The sequence below is a fragment of the Lagenorhynchus albirostris genome, chromosome 8, assembly GCF_949774975.1.
Source record: "Lagenorhynchus albirostris chromosome 8, mLagAlb1.1, whole genome shotgun sequence".
Taxonomy (NCBI): domain Eukaryota; kingdom Metazoa; phylum Chordata; class Mammalia; order Artiodactyla; family Delphinidae; genus Lagenorhynchus; species Lagenorhynchus albirostris.
In genome coordinates, this window is record NC_083102.1 from 17,341,133 (window position 1) to 17,360,444 (window position 19,312).

A 19,312-nucleotide genomic window follows, 5' to 3' on the forward strand; every position below is an offset into this window, starting at 1 on the left:
TCCACATGGGAAAAAAGTAAGTAAAGTAAAATTAGATCATGGACATCCACATGCAAAAAATGAATCTAGACACAGACCCTTCACCAAAATTAATCAAAATGGATCATAGACCTAAATATATAACACAAAACTATAAAACTCCTAGAAGATAACATAGGAGAAAACCTAGATAATCTTAGGTATAGTGGTGCCTTTTTCGATACAACACCAAACACACAATCCATGAATGAAATAAATGATAAGCTAGATTTTAATAAAATTTAGAACTTCTGCTCTGCAAAAGACATTATCAACAGAGATAGAAGACAAGCCATCAACTGGGAGAAAACATTTGCAAAAGATGAATCTGATACAGGACTGTTATCCAAAATACACAAAGAACTTTAAAACTCAACAATAAGAAAACAAACAATCTGATTTTAAAATGGACCAAAGACCTTTACAGACACCTCACCGAAGAAGATATACAGATGGCAAATAAACATATGAAAAGATGCTTCACATTATATGTCATCAGGGAAATGCAAATTAAAACAACGAGATACCACTACATATCAATTAGAATGGCCAAAATCCAGATCACTGATAGCAGCACCAAATGCTGGAGAGGATGTGGAACAACAGGAACTCTCATACACTGTTGGTGGGAATGCAAAATGGTACAGCCACTTTGGAACAGTTTAGTGGTTTCTTACAAAACTAAACATACTCTTACCATATGATCCAGCACTCGTGCTCCTTGGTATTTACCCAAAGGAGTTGAAAACTTATGTCCACACAAAAACCTGCACATGGATGTTTACAGCAGCTTGGATCATAACTGCCAAAACTTGGAAACAACCAGGATGTCCTTCAGTAGGTGAATGCATAAGTAAACTGGTATATCCAGATAACGGAATACTATTCAGTGCTTAAAAGAAAAAAAAAAGAGCTATCAAGCCATGAAAAGACATGGAGGAAGCTTAAATGCACATTACTAAGTGAAAAGAGCTAATCTGAAAAGGCTACTTACTATATGATTCCAACTATATGACATTCTGCAAAAGGTAACTATATGACATTATGGAGACAATAAAAAGGTCGTTGGTTGCCAGGGCGGGTGGAGAAATGATTAGGCACAGGCAAATCGCGGAGGATTTTTACAGCAGTGAAAATACGATGTACGATGTTACAATGAAGGACATATGTCATTATACATTTGTCCAAACCCATAGAATGTACAACACCAAGAGTGAACCCTAAGATAAAAACCATGGACTTCAGCTGATTATGATGTGTCAGTGTAGGATGTAGGAACATCCTTGGTAAAAATGTACCTGGTGAGTGATGTTGGTAACAGGGGAGACAATGCAGGTGTAGCTATAGGGAGTATTTGGGAAATCTCTGTATCTTCCTCTTAATTTTGTTGTAAAACAAAAATTGCTCTTGGAGCTTCCCTGGTGGCGCGGTGGTTGAGAGTCCGCCTGCCGATGCAGGGGACACGGGATCGTGCCCCGGTCTGGGAAGATCCCACATGCCGCAGAGCGGCTGGGCCCGTGAGCCATGGCCGCTGAGCCTGCGCGTCCGGAGCCTCCGCAACGGGAGAGGCCAAAAAAAAAAAAAAAAAAAAAATTGCGTACCGCAAAAAAAAAAAAAAAAAATTGCTCTTAAAAAAAGTATGACAACTGGAAGTGTTATCAATGGTGTGGACGAACAGGAGCTCTCCCTATGGGTAGGAGAAAATTGGTACGATCCCTAAGAAAAATATTGCAATGTCTAGTGAAATTGAAGCATTTAATCTCCAACTCAGGATTTCCATTTCTAGTTGCATAATCCAGAGAAGCCCTCTTATATGTATGATAATCATTATTGCAGCACTGATGGTAATAGCAAAATATTGGGAACTTAAATGTCTACCAGCTCACCAATAGTAGAATGAATAAATTAGGGTATTTGTAAAATGCAATACTATAATTCCATAAGTATAATAAATGAGCATGAGGGATTATCAAAAACACAATGCTAAACAAAAAAACCAAACTACGATGACACAGACGGTCCAGTTGTCAAGACTCCACGCTTCCAATGCAGGGGGCACGGGTTCCATCCCTGGTCAGGGAACTAAGATTCCGCACCGCATGCAGTGCAGCCAAAGAAAAGAAAAAAAAAATAACCTGATGATACACACATATAAATTAACAACCTGCAAAACAATACTTTGTAATGCCTATGAATACACATATGTAGTGGAAGTATAAAGCATAAATGGGAAAGAACAACAACAAATGCTTGATAATCTCCGAGAAGGAGGGAGGGGAATGGGATCAGAGAATTCACAGGAACCTCAACTGTATATATATTTTTAATTGAAGTATAGCTAAACTTACAATACTGTCTTAGTTTCAGGTGTACAGCATAGTGATGTGATTCAGTAGTTTTGCAGATTACATTCCATTATAGGTCATTATAAGATAACAGGTATGATTTTCTGTGCTAAACCATATATCCTTGTTGCTTATCTATTTTATATAGTTTGTACAATATGTTAATCCCATACCCCTAATTTGTCCCTCCCCCTCTCTCTCCCCTTTGGTAATCACAGGTTTGTCTTCTGTATCTGAGTCTGTTTCTGTCTCACATATACATTCATTTGTATTATTTTTTAGATTCCACATATAAATGATAGCATATAATATTTGTCTTTCATTGTCTGACATTTCACTAAGCATAATATTCTCTAGGTCCACCTATGTGGCTGCAAGTGGCAGTATTTCATTCTTTTCTATGGTTAATATTCCATTGTATATATACCACATCTTCTTAATCCAATTGTCTGTTGATGGGCACTTGGGTTGCATCCATGTCTTGGCTATTGTGAATGGTGTTTCTATGACCATTGGGGTGCATGTACCTTTTTGAATTAGTGTTTTCATTTTTTCTGGATATATACCCAGGAGTGGAACTGCTGGATCATATGATAGTTCTATTTTTAGTTTTTTAAGGAAATTCCACACTGTTTTCCATAGTGGCTGCACCAATTTACATTCCCCATATTTCTTTCTTTAGAAAGATCTACAGCAAATATAATTAATTTTAAGATTTGATAAAATTAGCTGTATGAAATGATAGAGTGAACAGAACACCCAGATGGGCGTTTATTACCTTGACTATATTATTTGTATGATTGAAACAGTATGCAATGTAATAAAAATATTTAATTGGAATGAATGATAAAAGCTATGGTTGAAAGATTTTTTAGAAACAAGATATTCATGGTCTCAGCGTATCAAGCCACAGATTACTCATTGCAATGGGAAACAGAGAACCTTTACAACAGAGATGGTTTGTCAAATACTACCATAACCAAATGATCAAACAATATAATGGGACAAACTGATACGTACCTCCTGATATGACACGTCAAGGCATATCACCTGAATAATTGCAGTATTCTTGCCAAAAATGTTTAACCTGAATCTAATAAAGAAAAACCAAATACCCTTTTCAAAACAGCTAAAAAAAGTCAATGTTGTAAAAGACCCTCTCCTCCCCCAAAAGACAGAGGAACTGTTTCAGAATGAAGGAAGCTAAAGAGATAATTAAATGTAACGTGTGATAATTAAATCCTGGGTTTAAAAAAAAGTTCTAAAAGTACATTTTCGGGGCAACTGAGACAATGTGAATATGGACTAAACATTAGAAAATATTGTTGGGAATTCCCTGGTGGTCCAGTGGTTAGGATCCCTCGCTCTCACTGCCAAAGGCCCAGGTTCAATCCCCGGTCAGGGAACTAAGATCCCACAAGCTGTGAGATACAGCCAAAAAAATTTAAAAAGGTAAACATCTTTAAGTGTGATAATTGTATTGTGGTTGGGAAGGAAATATCCTTGTTCTTACCTGCTGAAATATTTAGTGATAAAGTGTCATGATGTCTATGACCTACTTTTAAATAGTTAAGGAAGCAAACCAGTATATATACATATTAAAAAAAGAGATAAAGCAAATGTGCAAAATATTGATAACTGATGAAGCTAGGTGAAAGGTATATGGGTTCATTACTTTTCTTTCAACTTTTATGAAGATTCAAAGTTTGTCAAAATAAGTTGGGGAAACAAGAGACAAATACTTAGAAAAGACTAGATTGTGTATGACTGCTTTTATAAATAGCTCAGCTAAAGCTCAGACAGCTATATTTAAACATCACTAATTTATCAAAACTAAAACACTAATAACTAGGAAGAAGGTACTCACCTCTTTTTGATTTTCTGATTCCACCAAACTAACTCAGTAAAAACAACATATTAAGATCCTATATTTATTATTGTTGAGGAATAGATGAATCTACCTTTAAATGCTAAAACATTTTTAAACAAGCCATCTAAAATCTTTCAATCTCCTTTGCTTTGCTGAAGAGCACATGCTGCATCCAACAGCCTCTCTCCACGCCCCAGGAAACAGTGCCGAGTCAGGCGGCGTGTGCCTTGAGTGCTAGCCTCTCCCCATTGTATTTATTACACAAACAGCATTTCTGGTCAGTCTTTTAAAAGTAGCATACGTGCAGCTGCAATCGTTCCTTCTTCTCCCTCCCACACACTTCTCCACTGCCCTAACTTTTGACCCCCAGTCTGCTGTAATTTTGGAAGAAATGATGGGAAAACAAAATAAAGAAGCTTAGTAAATCCCAAATCTTAACTAATTCCAAATTAGCTAATATCTCTGTCCTGCAGAAGGCTTCACACTTCAGAGGTTTATAAGATGCTTTGAATCTGTGCCCCAGGCTCTTTTTGATTATTTCTGCATTCATGCCTGTGTTCCACATGATAAAGTTTACCATATGCCTCACCAGTGGAGCATCAGCCAGTATTACTATATCTTGGACCAGTTAATTATTCATTCACATCCCTCTAAGAATGCTATTTATTAACAGGATGCTTTCCATCCTGTTAATAGGCTTGATATTTATAAGCGGTGGGCAGTAGATTAATTTCAAAATACAATAACAATGACAAAGCCTTTTATAAATGCTTAAAAAGCCATGGAAATTTTATTATAAGATTAAGGGTAAAAACCCCATAACACCATAGAACTAAGTGTTAATTTTCTGCCACTACCTTAGAGTCAAGACTCTTTCCCCTCTCAGCAGTCTCTTCTATATATCAGGCTGAAATAATTTTTGGCTGGAAACAGGAAAACGGACTTTCAGATGAGGTAGTCACATGCACATAAATACTATCGGGCAAATTGGGTAAATTCTTTTTTATTTATTTATTTATTTATTATTTATTTATTTTTCTTATTTATTCTTTTTTATTGGGTAAATTCTTTCTCTCTAACTGCAGCCATCCTATTAACTATATGAGAAATACAGGCAGATGATTTATTTGAAAAGTTCCACAAATATTTTAAGGAACAAATGCAAGTGATTATTTTATCATTTACATGCAGAAAAGAAAAAATAATTTTAGTAAAGAGATGGCTTGACTTTAAAGAGCATTATCATAAAAAGTGTAATGTAGGGCTTCCCTGGTGGCGCAGTGGTTGAGAGTCCGTCTGCCGATGCAGGGGACACGGGTTCGTGCCCCGGTCCGGGAGGATCCTGCGTGCCGTGGAGCGGCTGGGCCCGTGAGCCATGGCCGCTGAGCCTGCGCGTCCGGAGCCTGTGCTCTGCAACGGGAGAGGCCACAACAGTGAGAGGCCCACGTACCGCAAAAAAAAAAGTGTAATGTAGCTACAAAGAGAGAAAAAATTAGAATTTTCAGACCATGGCTTTAATTTAGCATTCCGAATAATACCCCTGGGGGAAAACCATCACTGTGGAAGGATTATTTTTTGAATTCCTGATAATATTGACCATATTCTAGATAAAATTTCAAGAGACTGACCACATATTTGTTTTTTTTAAAAAGTATTTATTTATTTATTTTTTACTAGTGAGGACGAAACCAGGCAAAGAAGTTTACAGAAAAGAAGTCCATATATAAAGAAAGAAATAGCAAAATATCTTTTGGTCATAATTTAGAAAGAAACTATAAAAAGGAGACAGTTTTCCCCAATTCCTCTCTTCCTCAGAAGAGCATAAGCACGGGCTCTCAGTTCCGTGATATCCTCAGCAAGCCTCGGATACGTCTGACAAGAGCTTGTATGAAACTATAGCGAGATCGAACTTTTGAATACAATCCTTCAATGTCCAGAAGTTTCTTTTGTAGTGATTCTCCAAAAGCACTGATGGCATCAGCCTGAAGCTACAGGTAACGCAGGTGACATTTCATTATTAAGTAGTCTCAAATATTTCTTTTATTCTATGTCTTCCTATTTTAAATACCTTTGAATTTTTGTAATGTCCTTTCCCATGTGCCAAATTAACTCGACATTCACATTCCCATGTGCCAAATTAACTAGAATTTACTGGTATGATACTAATGTTTTTCCTTCTTTCCCTTGTTGTATAAATGCGTAAAACTTAAAATTTGCTTTAAATAGCAGTAACTATTGATATACGGAGTTTCCAGATCATGATGCTTACCCTTACTGAACTCTTACTATGTTCTAGGCACTACCCTACGAGTCTCACACATGAAACCTCATTTAATTCTGACAAAATGCTTAGAGGTTGAATTATCATTCCCATTTCTGAGCTGAGGAAATGGAGGCTCAGAAGCTAAGTAAATTGTTCTGAGTCACGTACCTAATAGGTGGCTATGCTAGAATTCAAACCAGGTCTTTGGATGTAAACTTGAAAACTATTATCTTACTAATATACCAGGCTTTCCCTTTTTACTTTCAAAAAAAAAAAAGAGTATGAGAATAGAACGTTACCTGGTCTATATCATGTTGGCTCACTATAGTCAGCCCACTTCTAAAATCCAGATTGCTTTCCGAAGCGAAGGAATCTAGAGGTAAAGACACAGTCAAACCAGCTCTGCAGGTGTGTGTCTACTACACAATGGAAGAACCCGATGACAATGAACCACAGCACCGTGAAAAGCATGGGTCAAGACTGAGAACTCTATTTCAGCTTTCAGTAAATGGAAGCCCCTAGGAAGCATTTCACTGTTCTAGGCCAGGGTTCTCAAGCTCTCCTGTTTCTTGCCACCTAAGGGATCCAATACACGCTCATCAGTCACAGAAGGGCCCTCGAGCAACAAGAATCATGGCCTAGGCTGACCCATTTCCATTCTTCTGGAAAATTATTTGTGACCAGAGGACTCTGGACCTGGGTCAGCCATTAACTGCAAGAAGCTGCGAAGGAGCTGAAGGCAGCCTCTACAATGCTCTGTCCAATTTCCCATGGACAGAAGGGAAAATACAAAACATAGCTATGCCTAGTAACTAAGTAGCTCTTGATTACCTAGTCCACCCTGTTACTGTTCAGTAACCTGCACAGTAAAAAGCAGATTAAATGTAACTAGTTTTTTAAGGTGCTAAAATCTATAGGCATTTATGGTTCACTAATTTTCAGAATAAAGTTTACCTTGTAGCCTTCTGCTTTTAAATAAGGTCCTGGAGGCAAATAAGGAGTCTTGAGAATCCGTGGGTGTGCAATGTAACAAGTAGTACTCCAGATGGCGCCAGAGAATAAACAGACAGGTCTCTGTGATAACTATAGAGGAGAGCTCAGATTAAAGGAAAACAATCTCATCACATGATTTTGCAAAACAGTTTCTGAGCAGGAGGGAAAAGAAGAGACTGCACCATTCAGTGATGTACCACAGCCTCAGTCTAATAAACTGGACGTAAGGTCTCTCCAGAAAGCAGCAAGATGTGCTGAGAGGAAGGGGGTGGAAACTGGGGGATGCTGTGCCTGCAGCATATGTGCAGCATAGCCTGCAGTGTCCTTGTCTCCTGTCCGGACAGAAAGTGTCTGTGTATATTATGAGGATTACTAGTTACTCTAAAAGGTAAGAAAAGTATTTTCAATTTAGAAATATATCACACATTTAACTAGAAAAAAACTAACAGTAATTATGTCCCTTTCCATATGATTTTGATACCCAAGTAATGTGAAAATAAGTAAACAGTTCCCACATTTGAAAATTCTCTTAAAGGTCACCCTTCAAGCCCCACTATGATTCCATTAAGGATACAAGAACAAAGGGAAAGCAGTTTAGCTCGATTGTTTATCAGCTTCACCAAACGGCGTCTTGCTAGAACATATTTCTGGGTAGTGGAGATTTTATCAACACCAGCAGGCATCACAGACTGACACAACTAAGAAAAAAAACAAACACAGTATTAAGAATGACATATATTGTAACAAAAATTTAATGAAAATCTATACATATAAGTAGTCATTTGTGATACGTACTGTGAAAAACATTCAAATAAATTTAAACATCCTTGCAGACAAGAGTTAATTATCTAATTAGGAAGCTAGTAATTTTAAAAAACGAGAGCCAAAGAAGCAGTTGAATTCACAAATGAACGTTCATCTGCTGCTTTTTGAAAGTCCAGTCCCTGAAACAGACATTTCCAATCTGCTGTGGGGCCAACCAATCCTGAATTTCTTGTCAAATTAAAACAAAACAAAACAGTGGGACTTCCAAGCAGTAAGTGTCACAATGCTGTGTGGAGAATTTCTATAACAGCTGTCAGGTATCTTCTGAAGAAAATGTGAATTAGACTTGCAGAGCATAATAAATATATGATCATCAACCAGAACCTCCCCTGATCCCTTCTCCATCTAGCATACTTGCAAGCACAGTGGGTCAATTTAACGTGCAGACACTGGGTTTGGCAGCAGGTGTTCTACAGTGGGACTGGTGGAGTGCCACATGCTTTACCGTGATGCTGCAGCCCCTCCTGTGTGTACTAGCATCACCCATAAGCTGTGCACGACGGGGAAGGACCGCCGGGTGTAAACCACACAATTTCAGGGGTTACCTGAACCCAGTCAGTAACACCTGCCTCAACCTGTACTTGCTAGCTGTGTGGCTTTGGATAAGTTAGTCTGTCTTTCAGTGCCTCAGCTTCCTCATCTGAGAAATGGGAGACACAACAATATCTGCCTAAGGTATTCAGGTAGAATATGTAGCTCATGGCTTGGCACATCATAAACTCTCAATAAATGTCCCCTAGAATTATAAGAATGGTAAAAGAGAGTAGGCTCTGACTACTCTTAAGAGTGACATGGTGTTTTTCAGAAAACCTGGTGTGAACCAGGAATGGCAAAATGGCTCAACATGCAGGCTGCCACAAAAGACACGAAGCTTCAGCACTGGCCAAGGGAAGCCTTATAGCTCAGCTGTGCCACATGGAAAGAAAGAGCAGGCCCAGTAACTCAACATCTTTAGTTACAATAAGTGCCAGGGTATGATTCTGGATCATTGAGAGAAGGCAGTCAAATCTGATACGCCATCTCATTTGTCTGAAAAATTCACTTAACAGATACTGGAAATGCTGAAGGAACAGAGACATCTTGCCTAAGGAGTCACTTCTAACTGAAAAAGCATCTGCACCTAAGTTTCTCAGCACAGATTTTTAGAGTATAAATTACCAAACTCTTTATGCAAAGGCCAGCTACCGAAATTTCTACTGAATAGCAGGTGGTTTTCTTGAACAGGTACAACTTCCTGTCACTCAGTCAAGAGTTTCTATGCTCATGAGGTGTGCTGCTTAGGTGAGGAGCTCTTCTTCAAGCCACACAGAGCTCTGAGTCATTGTAATTCCTTTCATCTCACTGCACGCATCATCTTTACCTACAAGTCTGACACCAGACCCCTGGTCCTTATCAGTAAAAACAATGGCTTCTCAAAATTCTCCATCGCTTGGGACTTCCCTGGTGGTCCAGTGGTAAAGAATCTGCCTTACAATGCAGGGGGCGCAGGTTCCATCCCTGGTCAGGAAACTAGGATCCCACACGCCAAAACTGCTGAGCTCGTGCGCCTCAACTGGGGAGCCTGCATGCCGCAAACTGCAGAGCCCAGGCGCTCTGGAGCCCACGAGCCACAACTAGAGAGAGAAGGCCTGCACGCCACAATGAGAGAGGCCCGCACACCACAACAAAGAGCCCGAGTGCCGCAACTAAGACCCGACGCAGCCAAAAATAAATAAAATAAATAATAAAATAACTCTTAAAAAAATAAAAGTATCTACCGCTCATTATAAGATTTATACCTCTTTTATCTCATCTGGGGGAAGTTGCTCCACGTTCTGTAGCTTGTTGACACTCCGTCGATGACTGTCATAATAGCTGAAGAAATCATTAGCGCTCTGTTTCAGCAGGTAGACAATAATGCCCAAACCAGGTAGGCGCCAGTATGGAACCACTGGAGCTTGGGTATCTAATAGAGTTGATAAAAAACAATGTTCTACTTATAGCCATCTTATATGAATCTCAAATGACCTGTTTTTTTAAAAAAAGGAAAGCCCAGGAATTTAAGGGCATGTAAACTATTATTAAAACCAATCCAAGACTACTTTTAAATACCACTGACAGTTCAAAGGAGTGGTTAGGAGCTACTGTAATGAGGTAGGTACATAAGGCTGGAGCCTTGAGACAATAAGGAGATCTGGCTGATGGACACTGAGACAGCTTACCCTTTACTGGGTGAAGACCTCTTTGAGAACTCTATAGAAGTTATAAGCCTTTACACCTGTCTCTCCACCACCCCCCACCCCGTGCACACAAATACAGTTTACAGTTTCCTGACCCCAGGTGAATAACTCCTGCCTCGCCCTGCGGCTCTACTTATATGGACTCATTTCCAGTCTGCATCTTTCTGGTTGCTGAGTTCCCAGATCAAAGTTATTCTTCCAAAGAGACAAGGAGAACGCTAACAAATAGTTAAAAAATAGATAATTAAATTTAAAGTTTAGTAAGTCTTCTACCACAATAACTCCATTTGGATAGCAGAACAAAATGATCTGCCTTTTACTTGACGACTTTCTGATGAAGGTATAAAAGAAAAACGTGATGTTGGAAAAGCTGTTTGTAGAGGAAAGAAAAACAAGGCGAGCAATAATGTTCCTATTCTACTGATAGAGATGGTTTGTGTGGTGCAAGTAAAGCAATTTCCTCTTGTGACTGAGGGATTTCTTTGAGAAACACCTTGGTAATTTCAGGTTTAATTTGGAGATAATCTTTGTTTAATGGCCCCAACTGCCATGAACACTGAAGGAGAGATCTATATTTGCTTCCTTCACTGCCACCCCCTTGAACTTTGCTCCAAAGTCCAATCTCATAGACCTTCATGTGGAGGGGAAAAGAGAAAAGAGTCCCTTGTCAGTGGATTCTGCCACCAAAAAAATATCCTATACTCATCGGATTTGCCAATTCTCCTTCACCAGTCTCAGTGAAGATATGACGATCTTTATGATACAGGTCATCACAGAGAGCCTTCTTCTAGTGAAATTAGGTACGCCGGTCCCCAGACATTTGTGTGACCTCAACTTGGTAGGAAGCTATCCATAAATATGATGGTCTAATGCTGAGAGTATTCCAAATCACTTCAGGAGTTCTTATATACTAACTTGCTTAAGCCTAGAAAATATTAGAGCATTCAGAGGCACCAGACTTAGACATCAGATGAGGATGGCCCATGAGATATCTAACTACAGAAACAGATTCTGCAGAAAAGACCATGAAGTCAAAGAAGTGGAAGTGCTACAGAAAAGGGTCCCTTGATCACAAGTAATAGTAAATATACTAGAGGATAACAATAATACAAGAGCAATAATAGAATAATAATAGCTAACATTGATGTCATGCCAAGCACCAGGCACTGTTCTAAAGCACTTTACACATATTAACACATTTAATCCTTACAATAATTCATCGGAGGGAGCTTGTTATTACTTCCACTTTATAGACAAGGAAACTGAGGCACAAAGAGATAAGTCATTTTTCTTAAGTCACTTGTAGCACTGGGATTTAAATCCAGGCAGTTCATCATCAGTCCGTGCTCTTAACCACTAGGTTAAACTATCTCTCTATAACTAAATATTCTAGAACCTACCAGATACCTACCCATTCATATGTCTAGAACTGGCAGAGAAGAATATGCTTATTAACCCTTAAAAAAGTCTGAAGAAAAATAAAGACCAATTTATAAGGTTTCATAAAGTTCATCTTTAAGTATTAAAGATCAAAAAACAACATGGTATGCAAAAGATTGGCTCAAAATGATAAGAAACTAATGAAATTTTAATAATTATTAGTGATATTAATGTTTTGAAGAATAAATGACAAAATGACTATTTTGTTTAAAAAATCTTATGCTCAGGTTAAATTTGTTTTAAAAGGTTAGATTCAAAGGGGAAGAAAAGGATTGCCCTCTTGAGGCAGTTAGAGGTCTGCATCAAGCTATAGACCTACAGGGATTAGTAAACAGATTCATGCTCATTTACAAACTCCCAGACAGAAAGGGGACACAGCAGGTTAAATGTCACTGCTGTGTGGTAGGAAAACCACTCTTCTGAATGAAAAGGGGGCTCTGAGTAGGATTCCCAGTCATCCCATGCCCCTCCAAGTGAAGAAGACCTCCTTTTTCCTATTTGCTGAGCCTCCTGAACTAGCACTTTTCCCGCATGCCGGTGAGGCTGCACCTTTGTAGTCTAGTGATCTTCCTGGCAGCAAACTTTTTGAATATAGGAGAAAGGTAGAACTATGTAGAATTAATTTGCTTAACTAAGTCAAAGAAATTGTTTTATATATCCAGTTTGAATGATTTAAGCACTTTACTCCATAAAATATTACTATAAATCTTTATAGTTACTTCCTCAATTTATTTAAGACATACTCTCACCCAAGGCTACTCCAAATGAATCACTGAATGACAGGTATTTTTAAGTAAAGGTATCTTATTAGGTTTTAAGAACTTCTGTTTCCAAATATGTCAAACTAAGACCATACCAGACAACAGCCCACTCCCTGCTCATGGCAGAAAATAAAAAACCTAGACATAACACAAAAAATAACTACCTAAAGTTACCAAAGTAAACGGAAGCAGACAGACGCTGGTAGGGAGTGCAGGCGCACTGGGAAGAGGGCAGATGGAACCGGTACAACTCTAAGCTCGCAGCTCATGGCCTTCGGCCTGGGGCTAAGTACACCCAGCAGTAGCACAAGCAACACAATGCAGAAGCAGGAGTGCTGATGGAAAAAGCACAGTCATTAACGCCTGACAAACCAAAAAAACAGCAGCTGAGAAGCCGGGAAACCATGACCAGTGAAGAAAGTTTTAGGGGAATCCCAGGAGAGTAGAGAGGGGATCCCTATAGCTACCCACATCACTAACTGACCCCTGAACCATGCACGTAACACACTCAAAACATCTCAGCTAAAGGCAAAAGACATAAACTGACGCAGCATCTGTCACCCAAGAATCAGTGTTCACAGGTCAAAACAGCCAAGGTAATTAAGCCAAAACAAAAGAAAAACACCATACAGGGAAAAAATAATGGAATCTAGAACCTTCAAACCTTTGTAATGTTCAGTATACAATTTTAAATACCCAACATATAAACAACTAAGAAAATGGAACACATTCTCAAGAGACAAGAAAACCAAGCAAGTCTAACCCCTGATAAACCAGATGTTGGTAACTAATGAATGAGCGTTTTAAAGTAGCTATTATAACTGAGGGAAAACAAACAATGAAAACATAGTTAATCTCAGTAGAGAAAATAAAAATGAGATAAGAGAATCAAACAAAAATTCTAAAACTGAAAAATACAATTTCTGAAATAAAAATATTCACTGGATATATTTTGCCAAATAGAGCTTATTGAGGAAAGAATAAGTGAACTTGAAGATAAAGCAACTGAAGTGGTCAAAAAGCACAAACTTCCAGTTTTAAGATAAATAAGCACTAGGGATGTAATGTACCATGCAATAAATATAATTCACACTGCTCTATGTCATGCATAAAGGTTGTTAGGAGAGTAAATCCTAAGGGTCCTCATCACAAGGAAAAAAATTTTTCCCCTTTTATTTTGTGTCTATATGAGATGATGGATGTTCACTAAACTTATTGTGATAACCATTTCATGATGCATGTAAGTCAGATCATTATGCTGTACACCTTAAACTTATACAGTGCTGTATGTCAATTATATCTCAATAAAACTGGAAGAAAAAAATTCCAGTCTTCCATTATCTGTAAATATAGTTGCTAACGTAAAATTTACATATTCATGATACCAAGATATAAACAAAAAATTACAAGGAGGAATGGTTGCAAAAAATAAATGATCTGCCCATTACATTTACCTTCAGGGCCTTGAAATCATGCTAACATACATAAACTGTAATGCAACTTTACATGAGATAGTAAATCAAATAATAAAAAAGTATAGCAGGGGCCTCCCTGGTGGCACAGTGGTTGAGAGTCTGCCTGCCGATGCAGGGGACACGGGTTCATGCCCCGGTCCAGGAAGATCCCACATGCCGCGGAGCGGCTGGGCCCGTGAGCCATGGCCGCTGAGCCTGCGCATACGGAGCCTGTGCTCCACAACGGGAGAGGCTACAACAGTGGGAGGCCCGCGTACCGCAAAAAAAAGTATAGCAAATGTTCTCATCCTATTTCTTATAAATAAAGAGCATTACAAAAAAAAAACATAGTATCAAACCATCTAATATATGTTTGAAGAGAATGGGGCTGAAAATATTTGAAGAAAAAAAGAGTCAAAATTTCCCCAAAATTGATAAAACAAAGAAATGTATAGATGAAAAATTCTCAACAACACTAAACGGAATAAAAACAAAGATGCCCACACCAAGGCACGTTAACAGTCAAACTGTTTAAAGAGGAAGAGCACATCTCAAGTGCAGCAACAGAAAAACAACACTTTACATATAGAGGAACAATATTCCCATCAATGACTGACTTCTCATTATAAATCATGGAAGACAAAAGAAAGTGAAACCATATCTTTAAAGTACAGAAAGCACAAAACTACCAGCTCAGAATTCTATATCCAGCAGAATTATCCTGCAAGAATAAAGGCAAAATCAAGACATTTTCAATAAAAGAAAGTTAAGAGAATTCATCACTAACGGACCCGTACTTATGTAAGAAATTTTTCGGCCTGAAGGGAAATGACACCACATGGAAACTCTGATCATTGAGAAAGAATAAGGAGCATCAAATGTGTTTAATATCTAAATAAATGCAAAAGACTTTTTTTTCTTTTTTACCCTTTTGTTCTTTACTTATAAAGCATTAAATTGTTTGAAATAAAAATTATTGTCTAAGGGAATTTATAGTGTATGTAGATGTAATACATGTAACAATTATAACATAAAAGAAGGGGGGAATGTGGGCCTATACAGTTGTAAGAGTTGTAAATTTTGAATGAAGTGGTACTATATTAACAATAAATAGGCTGTGAAAAACGATGGCAATTCCTAAAAAAAAAAATACAAAGAAGTATAGGTAAAAACCCAATGGTAAAATTAAAATCAAATTCTATAAAACAGACTTTTTTTTAAAGCAGGTAAGGAAAAACAAAAAAACAGAGAAAGGAGGTAGAAAGCAATTAATAAGTAGAAAACAATTAAATGATAGACCCAAGTCCAATCATATCAATAATTATATTAAATATTAAAGGACTAAACACACCACTAAAAGCAGAGATAGTCAAAATGGATTAAAGAAAAAAAAGACTCAACTCTCTGCTGTGTACAAGAGATGCACTTTAAACAGAAAAACATGGATAGGATGAAAATAAATGGACAGAAAGAAATAAACCATGTAAACCATAAGCATAAGATATTTTGAAACAGAAGAACAAAGATAGAGGATTTAAACCACCTGATTTCAAGACTTACTGTTGATATAAAGCTATTGAAGAATAAGTATATAAAGACAGTGTGTATAAAGTATATAAAGACAGTGTGGTATTAAGAGAAAGAACAGACATACAGATTAATGGAACAGAATCGAGAGTCCAAAAATAAACCCAAATTTATGTGGTCAATTGATTTTTGAGAAAAGGTATCAAAGTAATCCAAACAGAAAAAGATAATGTTTTCAACAAATAGTACTAAAACTGGACACAGGCTCATCACTAGTCATCAAGGAAATGCAAATTAAAATCACAGTGAGATATCACAACACAACCACTAGAATGGCTGACAAACCAAGCATTGGCAAGCATGTGGATCAGCTAGAATTCTTATACATGGCTGGTAGGAATGCAAAATGACTGTACTTTGTAAAACAGAATGGCAGTATCTTATTTAGTTAAACATACCACAGAAGCCAGCAATTGCATTCTTAGGCATCTAATCAAAAGATATGAAAACATTATGTCCACATAAAGATTTATATCCAAATATTCATAGTGGCATTATTCACAATAGCTAAAAATCTGGAAATAACCCAAATGTCTATCAACTAGTGAAGAGAGATATTATGGTATATTTTTAATATGGAATACCAGCCAGAAATAAAAAGGAACAAAATAGTAATACACACATGGATGGATTTCAAAAACACTGAGCTAAATGAAAGAAGTCGAAACACAAAAAACACTACATATTGTATGATTCCATTTATATAAAATTCTGGAAAAGGCAAAATAATAGACACCTTGACCAGGGGTCAAAGGAAACAATCACATGCAAAGGGACAAGAAGAAACTTTTAAGGATGAGGGAATTATTCTATATTTTGGTTGTGGTAGTGGTTACACACTGCATAAAATTACAAAAAGCACTCAAACTGTACACCTAAGATGGGTATATTTTGTTGTATGTAAATAAAAAACCTCAATAAAAAATATTTCTTAATCCCACTTGCTAGGACATTTTATAATGGAGTTAGACAAACAAGAGTTCTTGGCATAACATATTTTTTCATAATATTATTCTATTAAATAGATACTTTACGTGATTAAGCAATTTTCAGAGAAAATAAGATCCTGAAGACGATGAAAATGTGACAAAATGATTCACAGAAATCTCAAACAAACGATTTCTTGAGATCATCACCAGTCCATCACAATACAACCACCAAGATCCAAACGGGCTTTGGCTTTTGAATGTCCCATGGGACAAAAGCTTTAACCAATCCATAATCCGGCCTCATATTCCTAATCTTCCCTACTGGGTCACTAGGGAATCATAGGCTACATCAGTTTACTAACTATCGAAATTTTACTTTGCTATGTTACAGAAATTTGGAGCGAAATACAAAACCTAACTAAGACACTAAATTCAGCTTAACATGATTTAACATACAAACTATTTTCATACTTTTCACCTGGCTAGTTTACTCTCCAATCCTAGAGCCTTTTGGGTCTCACATGCTACATAAAACTATACTCTCCCCACACGGCTCTTCCAGATTCATCCTCAGAAAATCTTAAGTTTCTCTATTCTTTCCAGTTCTCCAGCTGCATCCACAGGTCTGACAAGAGTACCTCCTCATCACTCCTTCTTAAAGAAGTCGTTTTAAAAATTTCCCATTCATTACTCGTGGTTAAAAAAAAAAAAAAAATTGCATCGTACTGGGGCCAACTAGAGCTTGTCATAATCCTGGCAACTTAATTCCTCAAATACAGAAAGAAAGAACTAGCTAGCTCACCTTGCCGGGGCCCATCTCTATTAATGGTTTCTGACAGGCTAGGGGTGAAGAGACACACAGCATGCTGAAAGGTAGGGGAACTCTGTAACATGAGTGACTGGCAATATTCCATGACATTGGCACAAATCTACAAAGGAAGAACAAGCAGTAACAAAAATATTAGCTCCCCAAATGCCTCGTATCATGGAAATCCAGATTTGAAGGAGAACAAAGTTATAGATCAGTTTGTAAAATTACAACAAAGTTACAAATCAATTTGTAAAATTACCCACATCTATTATTTTTCTCAAATATCTCCAAAAACATAAAAAGCTTAAAGAATAGCTACACAACTCTCACTCCTCTTACCTGCTGCATAGCCAGTTCGATCTCATCTTTCTTGCTCACTCTATCCCCCTCCACATTATCATCTTGAAATTTAAACTGACGCAGTCTGTCGGAGCCACCAAAGCGACTTAGTAGTCCTAAGCACTGGCGCTAAGGAAAGAAAAGATACTTCCTTGTTCATATCTAGTTGTATATGTTTAAAGTTAGTGACCTATCTTTCTTGAGGGAGAAAAAAAAGAAAAACTCAGTGGGGAATGAAATCACTCTTTAAAGCATCTAATTTCTTACTTCCAACTGACTCAACTAAAGTTAGCAATATTAAAATTTACCTTTCTGCAAATGTATTTACTTGGCAGACAACTCATTAAAAGAATATTAATTCTTTTAGCAGTTAACCCCGACTAAAATCTAAGTGCTTGCCGAAGATTTTTTGTATCACATCAAATAATTCCTTAGTAGATTCCCATTAAATAAATACTAATCAATAAACAATGAAAAGCAAAATGAGATGGCAAACAGAAGCAGATTCGTGATAATTTTGTCTACTAAGGCTCAAATTTAAAGGCTCTAACTCCTGTGGCTGCTTCTGGGGACTTCAAAAAGGAGTTGGGAACACAGAAGAAACCTTGGCAGATAAATCGCAAAGCTCATTTGTTTGAAATGTTGGTACTTTTCACCTGAGAATATAATTGTTCCTAAGGTTCTCAGTGGGAAAGGACAAGCTTTGCAAAATTGGCAGTATGTCCAGAATCAGAGATGTGGGTTCCAATTACAGGTACATGACTTTTTGCTATATGTCCTGGGACAAGTTATTTAACTTCCTCAAGCCTCTGTGTTCATATTTCTAGAGTGATAATAGCAATTCCTACCTTATAAGATTATTGTTAGGATTACCTGAGACATTGAATTGTATTTAAAGTGCTTAGTACAGTGTTTTGCACATAGTAAGTGCACAATAAAAACACGTTTAAAACATTGGTATTACACATACACACATTCACCCCTACATATATACATCCATATATATTATATAATATCTAACTTAAACTGATGTTAGTTTAAATAATAAGTATGGATAAGGCAAAACATACTAAGGAGATTATAATGTAAATTTAATTTGTCAAAATACTCTTTTTAAATCTTAAAACTGGCTGTTTGCTATTCTTACAGACAAAAACAGATGCACTATCACATTTCCAGAGGCTACCTTATGAAAGATGCATCAAAAATATTTTTTTCTCCCCACCAATGAAAAAAGTTAGAAGGCTTAAAAAAACAAAACAAAACAGAGTATTTTGGCTTGGTTAGAGAGAGTACAAGCCTTTCTGGAGTGCTATTTGACAATGACTCAAAATGTACTACTTGTATACCCATGCACCCATTGATAACAATTATGCTGATGGCAGCATTTTTCTTTTGGAAACTTGAAAAACAGCTCATGAAAAGAGGACTGTTTAAGAAAATTACTGTATCAAAAAT

General features: G+C 37.2%; 1 protein-coding gene across 2 annotated transcripts in view; it reads right to left on the reverse strand.

Annotated features, from left to right (window-relative positions):
- Window positions 1–5,867: 5,867 nt before the first annotated feature.
- The window catches only part of NUP205 (nucleoporin 205), a 78,701-nt gene continuing 65,256 nt past the window's right edge, over window positions 5,868–19,312 (reverse strand). The window contains exons 37-43 of one of the 2 annotated variants that reach the window (XM_060156598.1): window positions 17,855–17,983; window positions 17,507–17,633; window positions 10,093–10,259; window positions 8,064–8,187; window positions 7,451–7,579; window positions 6,796–6,869; window positions 5,868–6,221 (exon numbers count right to left, since the gene is read on the reverse strand). In XM_060156598.1, the coding sequence (XP_060012581.1) occupies window positions 6,069–6,221; window positions 6,796–6,869; window positions 7,451–7,579; window positions 8,064–8,187; window positions 10,093–10,259; window positions 17,507–17,633; window positions 17,855–17,983 (903 nt within the window). In that variant the 3' untranslated portion in view covers window positions 5,868–6,068. The remainder of the gene's footprint in view (window positions 6,222–6,795; window positions 6,870–7,450; window positions 7,580–8,063; window positions 8,188–10,092; window positions 10,260–17,506; window positions 17,634–17,854; window positions 17,984–19,312) is intronic. The other variant, XM_060156597.1, reaches the window with a different exon arrangement.